Source organism: Telopea speciosissima, chromosome 8 (assembly GCF_018873765.1).
Source record: "Telopea speciosissima isolate NSW1024214 ecotype Mountain lineage chromosome 8, Tspe_v1, whole genome shotgun sequence".
Lineage (NCBI taxonomy): Eukaryota > Viridiplantae > Streptophyta > Magnoliopsida > Proteales > Proteaceae > Telopea > Telopea speciosissima.
Window position 1 is genome coordinate 64,958,788 of NC_057923.1, and position 22,703 is coordinate 64,981,490.

General features: G+C 37.7%; 3 protein-coding genes across 3 annotated transcripts; 1 reads left to right on the forward strand and 2 right to left on the reverse strand.

The window, feature by feature from the left end:
* On the reverse strand, positions 1-663 carry LOC122672578. Its single transcript, XM_043870038.1, has one exon. It carries the CDS (start codon positions 661-663, stop codon positions 1-3), a length of 663 nt encoding a protein of 220 aa, XP_043725973.1.
* Positions 664-9,493: 8,830 nt separating this feature from the next.
* Positions 9,494-11,185, forward strand: LOC122672579. The gene is made up of 3 exons (XM_043870039.1): positions 9,494-10,008; positions 10,099-10,526; positions 11,094-11,185. The coding sequence occupies exons 1-3, from the start codon at positions 9,494-9,496 to the stop codon at positions 11,177-11,179; spliced, it is 1,029 nt and encodes a 342-aa protein (XP_043725974.1). The 3' UTR covers positions 11,180-11,185.
* Positions 11,186-13,518: 2,333 nt separating this feature from the next.
* On the reverse strand, positions 13,519-21,042 carry LOC122671636 (pectin acetylesterase 12-like). The gene is given in 13 exon segments (XM_043868971.1): positions 13,519-13,829; positions 14,363-14,508; positions 14,600-14,705; positions 15,543-15,620; positions 15,798-15,851; positions 17,123-17,183; positions 17,286-17,360; positions 17,362-17,408; positions 17,494-17,580; positions 18,235-18,308; positions 18,434-18,563; positions 19,708-19,790; positions 20,838-21,042. Coding segments are annotated over 13 exon segments (1,254 nt in total). The 5' UTR covers positions 21,028-21,042; the 3' UTR covers positions 13,519-13,706.
* Between the last annotated feature and the right edge of the window lie 1,661 nt (positions 21,043-22,703).

Here is a 22,703-nt window from a genome sequence, read left to right on the forward strand (position 1 = left end):
TTATTCTTGAAAATACTTCTTGGATTTGATGGATTGCCCTTTCTCAAAAGTGGTTAGATGTGCACTTTCCTTAGATTCACTCTTCAACCTCTGCTCCTCCTGAAAACACATATTCATAAGTTCATCGACTGTCCATTTTTGTTGTTGTGTGTTGTATGAGACCTTAAAGGCCCCATACTCCGTAGGGAGTGAGTTAAGAATGTGATGCACTAGGTATTCGTCAGGAATTTCTACTTCCATTTCTTTGAGCAGAACGACAGTGTCCCTCATTTTCATGATGTGATCACGTACACCAGTTTTTCCATTGTAATTTAAAGAGCTGAATTTTGCTATCAATGTACTGATGATAGACTTATCAATGCCAATAAATTGGTCATCGATTGATTTTAAGTATTTCTTAGCTTTGTCGCTTGTAGGGATAGAACCTCTGATGTTCTTGCTTATATAAGCCCTAATGAACTTCAAACTCATACGGTTCGATTGAGTCCATCTTTTATGATAAGTCCTTTCATCTGGTGTACTTGCATTAATCAGGGCAGGGGGCTCATCCTCAGTAATCGTCAAATACAAGTCTAGATACGCCAGGGTAAGCTCAAACAGCTCTTTCCAATCAGCATAGTTATCCCTAGTCAGAAGGGGGAGCCTGAATTGGTTGTCAAGCATAATTGTACAATATAAACCAAATCAGTAACATGCTCATGAAACTTTATACTGAATATTAACCCATGCTAATTTTAATAACAAATTATAGTTCATTACAACCTGCCTTTGGGCTAAGGGTGTAACTTACTATAGTTTGTTTCCTTAATATTGATATCAACCAATATTGATAATCAACAATAAACCAAACTTATCGTAATCTACCTTTGGACAAGGACTGCAACTTCTAAGATTTGTACCTTAAACAATAAAATTAGAATGTATCATACCCAAAACAAGAAGAATCCTGTACCTTTGGGCCTTAAGAATCCCCCTCATCTGAATATTTATCATTCTATTTTATCCCAACATATGCACATAACAACTTCCCTTTGGGGCTCGGAGTTGATTCTCATACATTTGTTGCAAAGTTTATGATGTCTTAGGATTCATTTACAAAATTGCCCCTGAATTAAAGCTTTATGGACTTATCCTGAAGTGTGCCAAACACTGAATCCTTCAGTAGCAACTTGATAAATAGATCGCATCATAAACCCTGAATCATAAATTTTGTATCACAAAATACGTTTACGTGACACTTAGGTTCAACAGTTTAATCACAATATATACAAGAATATCATAAAAAAAAGCATATAGTAAACAATCGTGATAATTTGTGCCATCACGGGATACCCAAAAAGGCCAAAATTGTGCTACCCACCCAATGACATAACTAAAGGTCACACATAGTACAAGATTGTAGAGCACATCCAAAAACCCCGAGTTGGCCATAAGAATCACGAAAAACACACATATATATAGCAAAAGATATAAACAAAATAAATTCTGTCACCCATAGGTCTCAGGATCATAACCTGGCTCTGATACCAAATGTAAGATATACTTATTACACAAACAGTACCAAATCAAACAGAGGCCATGCATTCTACCTTCTGACGGTCCTAAGACAATATTTAAGTCATTTGACGCCATTATCTCTGATCAACTCCGGTCAATTTCTTGTTCGCCGATGTATTCTTTTTGTCCAGTACATGGTAGAGAAGGTTGTTGTCTAGTCTTTTTCGTCTCTCACTGTAAGACACTCCTTGATGGTGAAGAGTAAACAAGTATGTAAGACTAGAACCCTCAAAATCTTTATCCCTTTGTAACTACCACCATCAGGTAGTTTTCCTCATGGATAGGGAAGTGCATTAACCACCTTTTAACAAAATTAACTTAAATGATGTGGCACTTTGGGCCACATCAGCCAACACTTATTTCATTGATCCCAAGAAGTTAGGTTTATTGGCCCTTCCAACCCTTTTGTTCTTCTATTCTTTCGATCGTCTAAGACCAGTGCAGAAATATGAGCTCATTGAGTAGGGGAAGAAACCAGAGTTGAAGAGAGTTTGGAGTGGGAAAGCCTCTTCGACGGAGGAGAGAGAGCCAAGGAGAGGAGAACCAATGTAGGGGTGTAGTAAGTTGTTCTTGGTTTGTTAAACTTTTAGATTTACCCTCAAAATATTGATTAACATTAATAAAAAAATATGGGCAAAAAAGGTATAGTGAAACAATCCACTTCACTCTTCATAGTGACAAATAGAAGGACAATTATATATAACCATCACAAGGGATAAGTGATCCGATAATTAACTAGTCCACCCTGCACATTGCAATCGATTTAGTTTTCCATGTGAGGGCCAAAAGCATTGAAAACCAATTGTTATTTTGTTTGTGAAAACTCCCTAGCTGGCTGGAATAATTTGTATTGTTCATCTCTCCTCCAAAGAATTGGTAAGAAGGTAATTTGCCAAGGCACTCAAACCATATCAGTTTCGTTATTTACTTTGCAAGTTGAGCGTATGTGACATCCATACTCCAACTTCAAGGGTAATGTTGGATCAAATTAGGCCAGGTTGTGTCTAAATTGTGTTGAGATGTTTGGAGCTATATAATTATAGTTTCACATTGGTTTGTTCTGGGTCTTTGTGCCCTTGTGTACTTGAAGAGCTCTTTCCACCTAATGCCTTTTGTGGGTTTTTTTTTGGGAAATTTTCAGCGACACCCCCTTCGATGGACCGTGAAATTAATGCCACCCCACTAAGGGCCAAAATATCAATTTGGGCAAAAAAACTAACGGAAATAGCCTTGTAAGAGTTAATTAGTGATGTCATAATGTTAGTATTTTTGTAAAGACATGTTTGCCCTTCTCATTACAATAACTAAACCTATCTTCTTCTTCCTTCTCATCTTTGTTGTTTTTTCCGACCGTGGCCGCCGTCGCCGCCACCACCACCCCCTCCAGTCCTCCTTCCCTCGCTATTACTCTCCCTCCTCTGCAACCCCGCCACCACCCTCTCCAGTCTCCTTCGCCCCACCATGCTCTCAGCAATCCAACCCCATACACAGGTGCACTTTCCCTTTCCCTTTTCTCCTATTCTCTCCTTACTTCTTCTTCTTCTTCTTCTTCTTCTTCTCCCTTTAGCATACCCTGAAACCTCCCCTGTTTTGTTGATCTTGTACTTTACTGAAACAGATAAAAATATTTGACCAAAGCAAATAGTACTTTTTAGTTGTTCTCTTGAAATAGGGTTTATTTCCTTCAGTTGATGAAATAGAAAAGAAATAAAAAAAAATGAAATTTCTGATTTCATTCTTTTTAGAGTTGAATTCGAAAGGCTTACAAAGGAAATAGGAAGGGAAAAGAGCCAAATAGGAACTTATGGTTTGATTTCTTTCTTTATTGAAAGAGGTTGCTGAGAACTACAAACCTCAGGGTCAAGTTCAAAATTTTGAATACCCATGGTTCTCTGGTTGCAGAGGTGAAAGAAATTAGACCTCACTCCGCAGGTCTAATCATACTTCACTACCCAAATCTGTGTGCGCAGGTCTTCTCTCTCTCCTCTGGCTTCTCTCTCACGTATCAGGTACTCTGTCCTATTCTTCCTCAACCCTTCTTTTTTTTCTTGATTTCTTCCTCTTCTATCGTATTATTACTCTGTTTGTTGCCATTCCTGCAAGTGACAACCTATCTTATGGTAAAACAAAAACTGCTTTGAACTCCTTTATAGAAATCGATTGGGCTTGAAATTTTGGGGTTTGTATTACTACCCTAGGGAGAGCTGAAACTCGGAATCCAGACCCAAAAGATATCTCTGCTGAGAGATAGAACTCAGAACTGACCTGAACTTTTGCCACCAAATTTCTCTTCAACCCGATTTTTCTCACATATGGTATGACCTTTGAGATAAGCCTAATGGTTTTCTCAGGCACTGATCGCACCTCCCTCTCCCTGGACCTAGATTTACTATACCTGACCTAGAACCAAGACTTTGTTTGAAGTTAACCCCATTATTTTTTGGGCCAGAATTGAAATTTTGGTGGTTAGTGGGGTGGCATTAATTTCACGATCCATCGGAGGGTGTGTCGCCGAAAATTTTCCTTTTTTTTTTTTACTTAATTTAACATGGTATCAGAGTCATGTCCATTTACTTTCCTCCTTAAGATGTATAATCCCACATCTATTATATGGGAGCTTTGATGAGTCTTAATATGCTGAAAAGGATGCGAACATAGTCCCTCTTACGTCCATAATCTTCCATCTTATGAAAACTACAACCAACTTAGTTTTCCCATTATCACGACAATTGAGAAGTGTGAACTCTTCTGAACTTGGTTTTAAAAAATGATATCAGATCAACCAGATTAGCCGATGTCTATCATTATTGATATGGGCTGATATCGATTCTTGGCCGATCATGGGCCGAGATCGGGATCGATTCTTGGATTGGTTATCAATTCCTAGATTGGTTATCAATCTAGCTCAGTCAATTCGACCTGATCCAGTTCACTTTACATTAAAACCCAATTTTTTTAGGACAAAAAATGCAGTCTTCGTTCCAGTTCTTAGATCTCCTTCTTGTTGGGATTCAACCACTAATCTGGTTACCTGAATGTGCAACGGAATTGGGATTGAGTATTTTACCTTTGTATTCAAGTTTGAGATCTCTTCCCATAACAAAAAATTAAACGGGAAACATAGGTTACCTAAGAACCTCAAGTGTAGTTCCTCCTCTATATAATAGTTCTTTCACATTTGAGCAGCAATGAGATTTGAATATGTTTTTCTACAAAAAAAAAAAAAAAAAAAGATTTGAATATGTTTCAACTTTTGAATTTTCAAATCAAAACAAACAATCAACTCGAACTATCACAAACAATTTGATATTCAAAACCGCGAGCACCACACCACAATCACACTTTGTCCTTATGTTATTTCAATATTTTTCAAAAATAAGTTGAAAGTGACATCTCATTAGCTTATGGACCAAGTATCCTCTTATGGATGGAGGAAAACTTTATCCTTATGTTATTATCACAAGATATCATTGTCATACATATTTTTAAGTATGCATGGAAAATGATATTATTATCCTCATAGAAAACTAATTATATAACATATCAAGAAGATAAAAAAAAATAAAAAAATATTTCAGATTATTTTACACTTTGAGGAGTGTAATAAGAAAATCAAATTTCAAATAATTTTTATGAATAAAATAAAGAACAATCAAAAGAAGAATTCAAATTTTCACCAACACTTTGATGACAACAAGCTCCACTATAATTTATTAAGACAAAATAGAATAAAAACGTAACAAACAAACAAAAAAAACTCCTCTTTCCACCGTTTTTGCTATCCAAATTCCATCCATGAGGAATTGAGGATTGAGAACGGAAGACCACGACCCATTTGACTTAATAATTGTACTTAATTAGTGATAACTGATAATTATAATATCTTTCGACCGACTTAACAATAAAATCCTTCGCTCGTCGCCCCAGTTCTATCACCAATTGGAGGAGTCCACTAGTAGGCTTTGGCCTTCGGGTGGTGACCCCATCAGCCCATCACCATTCAAGGCTATCAGTTTATGCTTTATTGACACGTGCGTCTCTAGTCGTCATATCCCAACTGGATAGGGTAAGAAGGCGTCAAGGCTCAGGCCAAATCCATCTACGTCACTGTAGACAACGGACGCTTATTCTAGCAACACGTTTCCAATCCTGGGTGTCCATTACTTTCACCGAGTTAGCGTTATTAATTGCTTTTATTTTTTTTTAGAATTTGGGGAGAAGAAATAAAAGAATTAAATAAAGAAGGTTTGCTTTGATTGACTGTAAACTTTTTAATTAATCCATGTTATATTTCCCTTCGAAGCTTGATTCTATAAATAAAGAAGCAAGTTTTAGGTCCTGCTCCCAAACCTAATTTCGCTCTTGGGTCGATAGCTTTTGTGACTTTCGACGTGTTCTACATCAACAATTTGGTGCACTTGGGAGTTGGGATTCATCATTTGAATATTTGATTGATTTTATTAAATTTTTTTTTTTTGAGGGGTGGGAACCGGGGGGGGGGTGGGGTTCTATGTGGGGAGCGCCAGGCAGCAAATGAGAAAGCACACTGGCATCTTAGTGGTGGGATTTCTATCTGTCATAGGGGTGGTATGATCATTTCACCCTCACAGTGTCTGGGCGTGCCTTCTGCCTTCCCCATAGATAACATTTTTTTCTTATTTAATTGGAAAAATATCATCTCCCTCCCCTCAAAATTTCTTTAATATCAACCCAATACCTAAGTTTTGAAAAATGATAATGCTCTCCCCTATTTTTTAAAGATTATATCAATCATATCTTAACCGTTCAAAAACACCATTAAGTGATGATGTGGCATGTTCAATTTTTCTAAAACCCCAGATTGCCTTTAATCTAATTTATTTTCAAAGTTTACCCTCATCAATCCCAAAACCCCTTTTATAGGTTTACCCTTCATCGTTCACCCCAATCAAAACCCCTTTTTCATTGCTTTTCCCCCAAAATCAAAACGGCTTTTTCATCGTTTTCTCCCAAAATCAAAACCTCTTTTTCATTTCTTAATCTTCTTCTTCTTCTTCCTCACACGCCTCACACCTGCAACATCAAAACGACTAACACCACCGCCGATCCTCTTCTTCTTCGTCTTCTTCTGCCAGCACCACCTTCATAGCACCAGAGCCAGCACCAGTACCATCATAGCACCAGCTCCAGCATCACCACCATCATAGCACCAACGCCAGTACCACCACACTGCCGCCGCCGATCTTCTTCTTCTCTTTTGTGAAACCCCTCTGCTGCTTTCATCATCTAAATGTAATCAAAACCCCTTTTTTTGTTTCTGTATCAACCCCTCCGAAGGCTGGACTGGGTATGTGCACGTCGGGATGCGTGTAGGTACATATCCCGATCCGATTCACCGTAGTTGTTCTCTGCCTCCACTGTCGACTGTGTTCTTCTACTCTTGCTCTTGTTCCCCCCCCCCCCCCCAAAAAAAAACACTCCGGTATCATCGACCTAGCGAAACCAATTCTAGTGGAAAGATGGGCCGTTTCATCTAAAGAATGGAAAAAAATTTCTGGTAGATCAATTGCTTCTTTAGCGTTGTAAATTACAAACATTACTTCAAGTAGAATACTTGTTTCTTGTCTGTCGATAACAAATGCAAACGAATCACTCAATCAGAGTATTCAAATTGGGAAATTGTGTTGGTCGATGCTGAATTGTTGGAATTAAATTGTATTGGACCAGGCGAGTCAATTTCAGTTATACAGAGCATCCGAAGCTTTTATGTGAATGAAAGCTTTTCAGTGGGAGTCAGTGAGTAAGAGGACGATAGAGCAACTGGGTTATGAGATGAGGGATATCTGAGCAAACCCGACCTGTTGAGAGGTTACCCATCTCAACAATTTTTTTGAGGATTCGAAACTTGGCTTTGCTTATTAGAGCTCACTGACGGGTGAGGGATCAATTTCTGAGAATACCCATCTCTTTAGATTGTTCAATTCAAACAATCTTATTAATGTCTATAATTGTATCAACATCATCATCTTCTTTATTTTTTTGAGGAAGAAGAAGAAGAAGATACATAAACGAAAAAAGGGGTTTTGATTTTGGAGGAAAATGATGAAAATTGAGTTTTGATTTTGGGGGAAAAACAATGAAAAAGGGGTTTTGATTCGGGGGTGAAAAACGATGAAGGGTAAAACTGTAAAAGGGGTTTTGGGATTGGTGAGGGTAAAAATGAAAATAAATTAAATTAAAGGTAATCTGAGATTTTAGAAAAATTGGATATGCCATACTATCACTTAATGGCGTTTTTTTAATGGTTAGGGTATGGTTGATATAATCTTTAAAAAATGGGGGAGGGCATTATTATTTTTCAAAACTTGGGTATTGAGTTGATATTAAGGAAACTTAGAGGAGAGGAGGATGATATTTTTCCTATTTAATTTAATGAAAAAAAAATCACCTTGGTCAATTGCAGCGTGCACCCAATCACAACTTCCCCTAAAATGATAGTCTCATCTTCTATAAATAAAAAATTCCCTTTGTTGATGTCTTTGTATCTGCCTTTTTTTTTTTTTGGTAAGATCCTTGTACCTCCTTTCATTGGCACCACTGCGGGGACCATGCAACCAAGCAACATTATTCTTTCATTTTATTTAATAAAAAAAATTATATAAATGATATTTTTATAATAGTATTTAGAATTTAAAATTTATAATATTCTTTTGTCTCTTGTTTTATTTTCATTAGTTTTTTAACAATCACAGATACAAGAGGGGTTTTAAAATTATTGGAAAATAATTTATCATTATATTATTTTTAAAAAAAATTATTATTTTGTATAATATATAGAGTTTCGTATTTAAGAAACCATGGGTTCTTTTTTTTTTTCTCTTTTCTAGTAATAAAACATTTATTTAGAAAGGAGTGAGGGGCGCATGGAATCCTTGTTACAGACATGACTAGTCATGGAGAGGAAATGAGCCATAGTGTATTACACTCGAGTGACACTGCCATCCGGGCCAAGGTATCAGCTATGGGTTCTTAAGGTTGTCATTTTTATTCAAAAAATAAAAGAAAATCACAGCCAAATCATATAGAGGTTCACATCACCTTGGATGAAAGAGATTTTCTCTTCAGCTTTGGGTGATTAAAATCTTTCTCCTGGAGAGAGAGAGTGTGTGTGAACTCGTTTTTGGCACATAAAGTCGTCATCAGTCATTCATTCAATTCCTCTTTCTTTAAGGGTCCCACGATTCGTACCGTTTAGACGGTTTTTTTTTTTAATTTTTAAAAAATGTTTGGACGGAAATCGGAATTCCTTGAAACGAGTTATTAATCCAAGGATCCTTTCTTTCAGTCCCCTCATTCGTTTGGGAAATCGTGCCCGCAAGTCTAGCCGTCTGGGATAGCCTGGATCTCGATCTTCTACTTCTATGTGATTAAATTATTATTATATTAGTATTTGATTAATTAATTCGGTTCGGTCTTTATCTGTTCATTTTTTTTAATAAAAACAAAGAAGCAAGCGAAAGGACCACTTCCACGGGCGTTTTCAGGAATTTGGAGGTTTTTTTGGAGTGTTTGATATTGATATAAATATGTACGGAGGAGTAGGAATTCCTTGGAATGATCCACACAAACCCCACAACAAAACTGAGACCACCCACTGCCGCTTCTATCGTCCATTACCATTACCATTACCATTACCACCACGCCTTAAACAACCCAACAACGACCCCTTTACTCTTTCTTCTTCTTCTTTTGTCTTCACTATTCTCTCCGTTTCTGGATTCGAAAATATCACTGACGCAGAGACTTTGTTATCTTCCTCTAATTGGCAAGAATTCTTGGAATAATAAATCTTATTCCATTTTGCGATCGGTCTTTTTTTTGTTTTTTCTTCTTTGTTGGAGTTCGAGTTTGGGCAAGCTCAAATATTCATACATACATACATACGTACCAGTTTTTTATGGCTTCAGAAGAGACCATGAACATCCTCCAGCTCCACTCGTCTACGCTCAAACTGGGAGATGAAGACGAAATCGAAGATTGTAATGACGAGGACGATCATCACCGTCACTCCTCCCACTCCCACTACTTGTCCAGGCTATCCCTGTGTGCCACCAGCGGCAAACCTCCCACTTTCACTCCCAACTTGTACGATGATGATGATAATGATGACGATGATGGTTTTGGTGTTGGTGTTGACATCACTGACATGGGGTTGGACATGGCGAGATTGTCGATCGAAGGCGAAGGCGAAGGCGAAGGAGAAGGCTCCTCCGAGGAGGACGCCGATGTAGAACTCTCGGACGGCAAAGAAGGACGGAATAAAGGAGTTCCAATTCCCATCGGGATGTCGGACTCCGAAGACAAGGAAACGTGCTGTTACTCTTTGCCAGCCACCCCGCCCAGGGTTAGAAGGAGGAGGGCTCGTCCATGTGGGTATGGCTCTGGGAATCTTTTGGCGATGGGTTTGAAAGAGTACGCCAGCGAGAACGAAGCGCAGAGGAGGACCACCACCACCACTTACACCACCGCCACCATGAGGAGGAGGAGGAGGAGCTGGTTTAGGAAGACGACTAGTTCTACTTACTGTTGTTCTTCTCCTTCTTCTTCCTCTTCTTCCTGGACGAGGAGGAGATTGGCAGGGTCGGCGATGAGAGACAGAGACAGAGACAGAGACAAAGCATGGGATGAGAAGAACAACCACCCCCACAAGTACGGCAACATCAAGGCCGAGGAAGAGGAGGAGGATGGGGGGAGCGAGTGCGTGGTGATAACGAGGCCCAAGGGTGGGGCGAGATCCTTGTGTATGGACTTGGAGGAAGTGAAGGCCTGTCGGGATCTTGGGTTTGAGCTGGACCACGAGAGGATGATGATGGTGGACAACCCCACCCCTGGTCGGATCTCCATATCCGTGCCTGCCGCCTCCACTATCGACTTCGACACTAGCAGCGGTGGCAACTCCCCTATCGCTAATTGGAGAATCTCCAGTCCCGGTGAGTTACCTCAAGAACACTACCAGAATAGAATCTAGAGTTTAATAGATAACACGTCTCTCGTCTCCATTTTCTTTAATTTGTTTATTAGTTCCTCCTCCAATTTCATTCTTCGCACTAATTAAATTAGGAATTCTGGGCTGAAGCTTAAATAAATGATCGATCATCTAGGACCAGCACAGGGAGAACTGGTACTGATACTACTATTATATCTATCAGAGTACCACTCCTAGCTAGTAAGTAGTATACTCTGCCGAAGATGAAAGAAGCTAGGAATTGAATTAAAGCCATGGTTATGAATCCCCTCAAGACTCAAGCCAGCCGTTAATCCTACTATTTATTCGGCGGTGCAAGAGAATTATCAGTAAACCCTGGTAGCCATCAAATGTCAATATATATAAATTTTAATTGGTAGCCACGACGAAAGATGATCATCTTCTTCTTTTTGAGTCCCAAAGTATTAAGTATATCATTAATTAATTAATAAGCCATAAACGTTTTTTGTGAATTTATGAGAGTTCATGATGCCCGAGATTGATTGATGTTCCACTTTTTTTCTGATTTCAGGAGATGACCCACGGGATGTTAAGGCTCGGCTCAAGGTATGGGCACAGGCGGTGGCGCTAGCGTCTACATCTGGTCACGGTCCCTAACTCTCTCTCTCTTGGTAAACGGTGCAGTCTGCAGATGGTCCATTCTCTATTTTTGGGTGTTAAATTTTGTTTTTTCCCCTTCCCTTCCCCCCACCCCCCCCCCTCCCTTTTTTGTTCTTTGGGTATGTGTGTCTTCTTCTTCTTCTTCTTCTTCTTTTTTATTGTAATTATATGAACTTTCAAATAAAAAAACCGATTGGTGAATGAATGGATCGAGACAAGTGAGAGGGGTTTGGTTTTAGTATTCCTAGGTAAGGTAATGCTTCAAAAAATTCGTACAAAAAAATATATGACATAACAAGTGAGAAGTAGGACATTTATTTTGGGGGGGGGGGGGGTAAAATAGTGAGCAGTACTACGAGTCCGGATCCTCTCCCCTATCCTCTCCGACCACATTGAGATGTAAATTAATGGATAGTTAACTTTCATTCTCTTATTTTTTTTTTTTATTCTCTCTTTCTGTTTTAGGAATTCTGAGATGAAATAGGTAATTAAGATAGAGTCTAAGGAATCTAATCTCAAATCTTTCTCTCCCACACATATTTTGTGCAAAAGAATCCTGTAACTCACATTGGTTTCTCTTCTTTATCTCTTTTACATCCCTTGCGCTTGTGTGTTTGTATTTTGCAAAATACGTTGTAAGTGTTGCATCAACCAATTTGGATCCCCTACGGTGCGCTACCCGTCCTGTGTCATGTTGTGCAGACACAAGTCACACGCAATGACCACTTTACCCCTGCCTACGGCTTTGTGCCTGCGCAGGACAGGCAGCGTGCCATAGAGGATCTAGATCTTGCATCAACTGTAGAGTGAATTGAGGCCAAAGTCAGAATCGGATCGGCCAATTCGTATTAGTATCGGTATCGTCTAATTCGCATCAGTATCAGTTGAGACCAATACTACTTCCTGGCCGATCCCGTCTCAGTGGATCAATACAGACAAGGGTGAAAATTTAAATTAAAAAATATATATTTTTTTAGAAAAAACAAGGGTCAAACGTAACCGATCTGGATTGGTAGAGACCAATGTCGATTACTAAAACCCATGGTTTTAGTGCATGGTATTGGTCACTTGCAAAACCAATATGATACCACTACGGTGTCGACAAGGATCAACCATATCTGACAAAATTGCCCTTGATTTCCCTTTAAAAGAAGATATTTAACTGTTTTAACCCTTGTTCGTACCGTATCACTAATACAATATCGACACAATATCTAGATCGACCACAATCGAAACCATTATATATCGTCCCGATACAAACGATATGATACTGATACGTATCGTGGACTATGTGATAATATCTAATACCATGTTAAACAATCTAGTCAAAACTTTCAAATTTAACTTTCACTACTACCCAAAAAAAAAAAAAAAAAAAAAAAAAAAAACTTTACAAGATTTTGTAGTTAAAATTTTAACACGGCTGGACCATATCTTAATTATTATTTTTCACTTTTCAACTCAATCATGATTTATGAATTCCTTAAAAAAAAGGAGAAAAAAAAAAAAATAGAGATGAAAGTCAACTCTCCGTTAATTGTCATCAACTGTGGCATTAGGAGAAGGTCATTAGAGAAGAATCCCCTTCAATGTGATTGGAGAGGATCCATACTACATCAAAGATTACTTTTCTTGTTGCATTAATTAACTCGCCGTTGCATTAATCTTTGAAGAAGCCACCAAGTAAATAGTGTAAATACCCAACAACTCGAAGTCATCGCCTCATATCCCTATTAATGATTTTATGAACAGGAAAAAGATCTAAATGGTTTTTTTAAATTTTTATCACATAATTTTTTTGGGGTAAATTACATGTCACCCCTTGATTTTTGAAAAAACTCAAATCTCCTCCTCTACAATAACGGTGTTAGTCTGCTGTTAGTTATTGGTGTGAAATAGACTATTTTACCCTTGTACTAAAACATTAGAATTAAATTTACAATACTACCCTTCCTTCATCTTCAACATTGGTCAAGGATAGTTTAGAGATTTAAATTTTTTTAATTGACTGACATCATCACTTAACAGCATAAAACTAACAGTAGAGACTAATTTATCATATTGGGGTCTAAACCAGGAGGTAATTTGAGTTTTTTCAAAAATCAGAGGGTGATCTGAGTTTCGTTTGAAAACCAGGAGGTGATGTGTAATTTACCCTATTTGATATGTTTTTATGATGATTTGTGTATAGGGAGTATAACTTCAGTAAAAATATGACTAATAATGATAAGAAACTGATCGAATGCAGAACGGTGCTTGGGGGGGGGGGGGGAGGAGAGCTTTTCATGCCACCTTTTTCTAATTGGGGATTTGAAGCACTTCCCCCCACCCCACCCCAAGTAGAGAACCTAATTTGGAGATATCTGACATACCCACCAATAGCTAAAGTGCAACCCTACATTAAGTGTGCAAGCAGCTTGCCTATCACCATCTTTTGCAGCCACAGGCCTTAGTAACCACCAAGTGTTTTTTGAATGATACATAATTGTTTAAAATAAATAGGGGAGAAGCCATAGAAAACCAATCAATTATTTCTTACTTGTTTGAATATCAGATTGTGACAGGTCTTGTCACAAGGATATGGACAGTCGATTGCCTTAACTCCTTCCCGGTCAAAATACCAGTCACCAACAGATTGTGCAATCCCCTGCATATAATTACCAAGATCACAATGAGATAGGTTGAAAGAAACTAAATTGCTTCCAAGACAAAATGGGCAAAGAGAAATATAAAATGTTGGCTTCAACCCATACCAGTAGTTACATTTATAAAAGGTGCTACCATGTCCCTATAACTTTCAATAATTATGCTATTTATCTATTTCTAAATAACTAGATCCAATAAACTGTGGGTTGCCATTATTGATTGCTCACAATTTATAACTCATATAAAAAAAAAAATATGAGACTACATTCATATGGTTTTCCAAAATCTGCTTGCAAGGTTATGAGGTTGAATATCATAGGGAGCCCTGAGGCATATCCACCTCACAATGAATCCTTAGTATGCCTTAAAATAAAAATATTTTAAAAGTCACATGTTTTCTTACTATCATCTTTCCAGACCTATTAATCTATATCTTTGCTTTCCCTTTTTTTCTTACACCCACCTTTGCAAAAAATAAATTCAACTAAGGCCACAAGTGAAGACTAATGAGAGATTCAGTTAGATTGGGCATGCCTTGTTCCCCATAAGGGGTGAATCATCAGCGAACCATGTATCCTGTCTTTCACTCTGGCAGTGAGCAAAACATGAATTTATGAACAAACCATTTCCCCTGGACATTGAGAAGCTTTTTACAGCATTGAGCATTTGGTTCCTGAAGCCTGCTTCATCACATATAAATGTTAAAATTAAAATTGCAGTAACTTCATATTGCATTACAAGTTCGGCTGCAATTGAGATTCAAGAAACCACCTTGGAGAAATCGTATCTGTGATGCAGTACAGTGTGCATGATTCAATTTACATTCATGCCAATAACCATTCGGGTCAGCTGATGGTGGAGCTAAACTGGCTTGGAGCTGATGAAAGTGAAAGCAATCAGAATTTCTAAACTTATTAGTCAACTGGGTTATCTGATTATTATTTAGTATTTACATGAAAACAATACCCGAATATGTGCCACCACAAGAAAGAGCTTATTTTTCTAAAAAATCCTACGCAAGAAACTTCATATTTCTAAATGGAACATCCTCCAGGTGGTCACATCCAAATGATAAATGCACATGCTCCACCCCCACTCCAAATTTTTCATTAAAATACAGCAGCTTGTTAGGATGAAGCCCAACTGCATGACAGTCTTTTCTGGGCCAATTGGCTAATTTGGATAGTGGCAAGGACTGCCAATGATCAAAGCTAGCTTGGCTTGATTGGGAGGAACTTGAGCTTCATTTTCTGGCTTGTGAGATGAGCCCAAGCTGTGGTTTGTTCAAGCTCATGTATCACCATGTCTGATTACTATGTTTGACAAATAGTAACAAGCTATTTTAATATTAATATTTGTTGATTTATTATGAGCTGAGGGCTTTAACCTATTGGCGTCATGGACTTAGAATCTAATTAACTAAATATGTCCACTGGAATTAAGAAAATGAGCTGTGAGCCATGCCAAGAGGTTGAAGCTGAAGCTGAGCTGCACAAACTTGACTCAACTCAAGCCAATTTGCAACCCAAATTAGGCAGACCATAGAGATGCCCAAAAAGTTAATGTTGCTGACTTCTTTGCATTTGCAAATGTGAGCAGAGGATTGAGAAAAACCAAAAAAAATTCAAGCTACAATGTGATGGTAATAAATCCTGCTATTTATTTTATCAATAAATGAATTGAAATTTAACTGATTAAAGAAACAAAAATTTACCTGCCATGCATCATAGGCTCCATTTAGGAGAAAAAGTGGTGTCTTAATGTTGGCGATTAAGTTTTGAGGAAAGAAGCACTGAAATGGGAAAAACAGGGACGACACAAGAATAATTAATAGACCAACTTAGCCAACCCCAAACACACCCTCCAAACCAAGAAAAAAAGTGACACAGAAGACTTATAATTAATGTATTTTCTTTGATTCCCTTCTAAACATGAATTTGCTGTAAATCAAGAAAAATAAAAGGATTACCGAAGTCGGATCCATGCGGTTAGTACAAGTCCGTGGCAGGTTCTTTTGCACACCCTGTGATGATCATACAAACTTCCATAAGCATGTGTAAACCATATCAAATATGCAATCCAGCTAGTCAATCAAAATTTGAAATTTATCCCATTAATTACTCAACAAAATTTTCCACATTAAGTTTCAAGTGCTCAAAAAAGTTTTGTATATGCTTGATTATTTTAAACGAGCTTAATCCAACATGATTAATTAAATCAGAAAATTTGCTGCCCAACAATGTGTACAAAGAATTACACACATGTCCCTAGACCCTAATACCTACACTGAATCTTACATCTTCTTTTAATAAGTCAATTTTATTAATGGTAAGGGAAAAGGCCCTTCCAAAAAGGCAATACAAATTGAAACCAAAAATGGATTGTTTCAGTAGTCCCACAAGCTACTTCGTAGGCAGGTATTTCCCTGTGTGCATGCTTTTCCTCAATGCCCCATTCCTGGCTAGAGCATCCACGAGGTTACATAACTGGCCTCCATGAGAATCAGTTGTACCTTGCCATACCTAAAGATCAGGCACACCTAATCAATTGAGCATATCTCCAGGGGCCTCTGTGCAGATGAGAGCCAATCTATGACTATGGTCAAATTAGACCAACCGATGGGAGCAGCTTACAATGATTTCAAATGAAATTCCTCATTTGGGTATGAAATGTTCATTATTATATTTTAGACTGGAGGATATTTAGCAATCAAAGTCATCAGTGTACAACAACCAGTACGCGTGCAAGGGATATCTGATGACCAGAAAATATCCTACTCGAGAAAATGGATATGATCTGATCATTAAAAAGAAGAGAAACGAATTTTTTTTTTTTGGGGGGGGGGGGGGAGAGAGAGTGAGAGATATCACCCAACAAGGTCTAGAAGAAAGCAAGGTCCTGCAGATGCAAGTCAATAGACTAGATATCGCAGTTACAAAATCAAGTTAACTCTTTAACATAAGAGATCTTTGATAGGACCAACGACATTTCACAAAGGCTGCAACATAACCATAGGATCCACTAAATTTCACAAAGGCTCCAGCACAAACATTCTTCTATCTTTCATTAGCTTACCAGCTTAAAGAAAAAGAAGCATGGTCCTATATAGAGCGGAATGAATGGGATTCATCTGGCTGATTCCAAATAACTGGGATAAGGCAACCATCATGATAACGATGATGATTTGAAGCAAGAAAAATTATATTGACAGTGTACCAATACATTACGATTCAATATTCAATCTTTACCAAAGAGGGCTAATGTAAAAACCACTGAAAATTTTAAATCCAATACCTGTAAGCTAACCACACCTCCAAACATATTTCTTATGGTTCGCCTGCCAGATACATCATTCCTACAATTCGAAACCAATGAACGCAGTAAGCACAGAGCAAAAAGACACGTATATGAGATGTTCAAGTAACAAATAGAGCAGAAAAGAACAGATCATAATTACACATCAAGAAATAATCCAGCATCACTCAGGCATTTGACTTTTGTAGTTCTAGGAAATAGTGCTCGAAACTCATCAGTGTAGTATACTTGCCAGACCCCCAGCAGAGCAACCAGATAGAAGAGCCTGAAACACAGTTCCCCACAATCCAGAAAACAATCAAGATGCAGGGAAGAAATTTAAATTTAGACAACTTGGTATAACAGAAAACCTGGTTAGCATGTCGCATTCCCTTCAACATTAAATCTTCCATGCCAGTTAACCAGATGCGTTGTCCTCGAAAATTAAGTCCTGCAGCCTGGAAACAGAATTATAAAATATTTATGCAGCCAAAAAACATGGACAAAAGATAAAGACTCAGATATTTGTTTTCACCCATACATGTGACCCAAGCAAGTTGATTCAACGGAAGTAAATATTATTTCACGTAAACATTTCACTGTAAATGACTATGGATGGTATACATGAAAGAATGCACACATTTGTGCTCCTCCCCCTCCCCCTCCCCCCAACCCTCCCTAATCCATACAAAAGTTTCAAGTGTTCCCAACAAGATCAATCTAGTTGTACTTAGAAATTGGATAAAATTCATCTAGTTTTTGGAGACTGACACGGACATCAGAAGAAGAAATGAGAAGATGTTCAATGTTTTTAAACAAAGCAGAAGCTTCTAGAGAAGTTGTGCATGCAAACAGCTTTTGAAGAGGTCAGGAGACAGGAAACAAAGTGAAACTTGAATAAAAAGAATTTTATTCACTTAGCGTCTTAGACAAGCTAATTTGGCAGGTGATCAAGCAACTTAATCTTTTTTTATTTTTAATGGTGGTGAAAGATATACATACAAGCCTATCTAACAATCCTTTAGGTGCCATTGTTTCCTTATAATTAAGCCCATTGAAAAGTCTAAGCAGAATTGACAATCATACAACAGAAGATGAGAAGAATCCGCAACCTCATCTTGACCATCCCCACTAAAGGATGCACCATCACAATAACGAAGTTTGACTCTATTCCAGTTGAAAAAATCTGCAATTATCAAAGTTCCATACAAAGAACAAATCAAGTCCCCAAAATGTCACCAGAATAACATAATGAATAAGGATGGTATATCAGCTTTATATAGACTGAGAATAAGCAGTATGAGAGATAACCAGGATTTTCTTCAGCTTTGTTGCTCAATATTCCTGTAAATGGAATCTGTTTTTCCATATATGTTGATGAACCATGGCGGGTTTTTTTGCGGTAAACACAAGTTCTAATGTTATTACACCAGCCTCCTCCCTGTCATAAATATCAACAAAACAATCAAGTTCTGAACCAATTACTGGTTGGGATTTTTATTCTCTCAAGTGCAGTGCACCACACTTGAGAATCCAACCATTAAAACGTGGGCAGTGGTGTCTTTTTATCTTCTCAAGTGTTGGGTGTACGGTTGGATTCTCAAGTGAGGTGCACTGCACTTTGAGAGGATAAAAATATCCCAGTGGTTGTTGCTACTATTTTTTTCTCTGTACAGGTGGATGAGATGTGAAGTGGCTTGGAGTAGTGCAATGGTTCTGGGACACCCATAACATCTCATGTTTACAGGATCAATAAACACATCTGGATAGCCCCACTTCATAGGCGGCCTAAGCCATAAACAGCATGACCAGACGAAATCTTGATACATCTGATCTGTCATTAATGAATTTACATAACACAGTAGTTATTTCATGATCAAGCTGGTTTTTCGCTTTAACATGGAACATGTACACACTGCTATATTCTTAGTTTAAGATACTAATGCAGTATGATGAGTTGATGATGGCTACTACATCTCTGAGCCTACAAAGTAACCATACCAAACATTCTAAATGAAAGATTTTTAAAAAAAAAATAAATTTAATAGGCATTTTGGTATATATGAAATCTAAAGGAAATGCTGAAATTTCGGGAGTCTATTCTCATTCCAACTTGGATAGAACATGGAGTTGAACAGAGAACCCAAAAAAATAAAATTGTAGAGAGTATTTTGTAATGAATCTTACGTCAGTGTCTCCAAATTTTACATATTTTAAAGTCTAAAAATAAATCCTGGCTTAAAATCTTAGAAACAAAAACTAACATCAACAACTATGTCACAGACATTATATGCTCCAGAACATATACACTCAATTTTCATATCCTATTCATATCTACACCTTAGAAATAAAGATGCCATGCAGGCTGTAGCTGCTCTTTGTGAAACTGGTGAAACTTTTGAACCAAGAAATTACCAACGTCTTCAGTTTATAATGTAGAAAAATAGAAAGTCTCAAGTGTATCCTTGTTGGCCACTGAAACACAGGACAACAGGTAAACAGCAAGATCTTAAACTGTACAATGGAATCACAAAGCAACTTCCACACATGGTCTGTTATGTCTAGTTCTCACTTTGCTCACTTACCTCTAATTGGATGAGCCAGCTGTTCGCTCCTGACCCAAATCCACGATGCAGGTGGTAACCAGGTAATGTTCCATCCAGGCAAACTATACATTAAGAGACAAAATAGAAGAGTTATAATCCTTTTCATTTTTCATCAAAGAATATTTAAAACACACACACACAAAAGAACTACCCTGTCATGACTTTAGTGGCCAATGGCAAGTCGTCAAAAGGCAAAGACATGTTCACAAAAGCACTACACTGTCATGACTTTAGTGGCCAGTGGCAAGTCGTCAAAAGGCAAAGACATGTTTTATATGGAACCCTGGAGCTACATACTAGAAAAACATTTGCAATAGGAAAAACTGTGAAACAGAAGTTCCATTGATTCATAATACAAATAATAAATATCTCCCCCCCCCCCCCCCATCCCAATCCTAAAATAAACACATAAAAGAAACATATAACATACAGCCGGGGACTCATAGGGGGGGGGGGGGGTATAGGAGCAGTTTTAATCACATAAACTGAATCTTAAAAAAATAAAAAAAAACCAAATGGGGGATAAATGTATGATCTGAATTAACCACATAAACAGGTACAATGCTGTCTAGCTGAGAAAAATAAATATATGATTGATAAGTAGGGTAAAAGGTAAGGGTTCACATGAGAAGAATAAAATAGGGATGACAGGAAGTATATGAAAATCTGGATTAAGATAACCAGCTCGTCGATACCAGCAGAAGCAAGATCACAAAAGTGTCATTAGTAAAAGCAGTAATATGGTACTACATCAAAAGGACTAGAAAGCAACAGAACAGAAAACCTCAAACCAATGCATAAATAATAGGCCTAAGATCACTTGCTCCAGAAGCATATGGAAACAAAACTGACTTTTTTTATTAGATCTTTCTGTTACATTTTATTTCAAAGCATAGAATGGCGAAGATGAAAAGTCGGTTAAAAATCATTATATGTCATTATAGAGGGAGACTGGAGAGAGAAGAAGAAGAAGAAGAAATATCATGATGCCATCGATCAACACCTAGCTAGCTAGAAGAAGCCATTCATGTACATTGATTGGGAACTACTAAGGGAGAGAGACCCACCAGGCACCAGGCACCATCAAAGGGAGAAGAATACATACATACCGGCTCGTTTAGCAGCAGCTCCTCCGATAAGGGAGAGACCCACCATCAAAGGATTGGGGGACACTCCATAACTCTGGACATGAGAAATCTCTGTTACATTGAAATATTCCTCAAAATAACAATCCACCACCACCCAACTAATCAAAACAATAATCCACCAAACTAAACCAAAGACCCACAAGAGTTTCATGATTGTTTGTGTGCTCTTCTTCTCAGAGCAGCCTTCTTACTGCTCTAATAATATTTGATACCATACCAAACCAAAGAGTAACGAAACGAGTTAATAAACCAATAAAATTGAAAATCTGATACACTCTCGTCCACAAATAAAGAGGGGTGAATAATTAATAAATCAAATATCTTTAGAAACAAAACAATCATCATCATCATCATCATCTAGTATATATTTTCTACCATAAAAAAATCTAGTATATATTTTTGAGATCTAATTATTTTGAGATAGATTTGGATGCCTGGTTGGTATGAGATTGTGAGGTGAGGTAGGAGAAAAATCTCGATTAATTGATAATCCTAAATAATAATAAAGGGAAAAATATTTTTAAAAAAAATTAAAAATAAACTTCTTCCCTAAAAATGGGAAAGTGTTGTCTATCCGTGAGGACTGAGGAGAGAGACAGGGCAGAGAATACTACAGAAGAGCTCATTAGCTGAGCAACAGGAATACTAAAAGTATTGCAATGAGGAGCGATGAAACGGTCGGTTTCATACTCAGCTACCTCTCATCTTTACGAAGATTCAGTATTAAATTGGATTTCTTGTCGACGACATTTGTCCTCCTTAAGGATTAGAGAGCGTTTCTACTTTCTACCCAAAAAAATAAAAAAGGATTAGAGAGCGTGCCTGCGTGCCTAATTAATTAATTAGTTAAATATGTTTATGGCGAAAGCAACGGTGAGGAAGAAAATCTATGCTATAACCAGCAACCTTTTTTAACTGATATCCACCGACAAAATGGGTCAAAGGTAAAGTCAATATGCTTTCCCCCCCCTTTTTTTTTTTTTTCTAAAGAAAATATTATAAATAGTTTTTTTTTTTTTTGTTAACATAAATAGGGGATCCGGCTCCTCTCGAGCGTACCTGAGCTGGATGATGTCCGACGCAGAGTCCAGATGTTGACAGGTGGAAGAATGCGCTCATCCGAATTGAAAAGCTTTCTTTCCATTGCATGTGCACATGTGAATATTCTTTCTCACCATTCAAACGGCACCTCAACCACATGTCGATCTCTGAGGGCGCATCAGATATCATCCAACTCGAGATGGGCAGGAGAGGAACCCGATCCATAAATAGGTCTTTCACGATCATAACATTAGCCACTCGTGCAAATTATAACAGTACATTTGTACTTTTACAAAATTGACCCTATAAAAGGTATGGTGGCGGCAAATGAAAATGATTGATAATAAAAAACATTAAGGTGTGAAAAAGAAAAGATGGAGAAAGCTTTTGTTGTTAACAGTCCACCAACAAAATCGATGTATGGGTGAAGTTTGTTTTGTTCATCAAACGACTCAAACAACGATGTGGTAATTCTATAAGTTCAATTAAGTCTTTATCGTCAAGAAGATAAATTAGTTTGAGGTAATGCTAAGTCGGGCAAGTTCTTGGTTGGGTCAATGTATAATCTCCTTAACAGTAGGAAAGAAGCTTCCTTAATGGATCGTCCCACTTCTTCTTTCACTTCGAAAGCTTATCCGTTGATGAAGGAAGTCTATTGGAGTCGAATTTGGAATGCAATTACCCTCCCAAAAATTTAGGTTTTTCTATGGAAGAGTATTGCATCTGGAGATGGTCTCTGTTCAAGGAATATTCTCATTAATCCATCTTGCCAAAGATGTGGAGTTA

Excerpts from the sequence above, each read along its gene's own strand:
- LOC122672578 (XM_043870038.1), bottom strand. The coding sequence starts at position 663 with ATGCTTGACAACCAATTCAGGCTCCCCCTTCTGACTAGGGATAACTAT.
- LOC122672579 (XM_043870039.1), top strand. The coding sequence starts at position 9,494 with ATGGCTTCAGAAGAGACCATGAACATCCTCCAGCTCCACTCGTCTACG. Across the intron at positions 10,009-10,098 it reads TTGGCGATGGGTTTGAAAGA|GAAGACGACTAGTTCTACTT; the intron begins GTACGCCAGCGA and ends GAGCTGGTTTAG. Across the intron at positions 10,527-11,093 it reads TTGGAGAATCTCCAGTCCCG|GAGATGACCCACGGGATGTT; the intron begins GTGAGTTACCTC and ends TTCTGATTTCAG.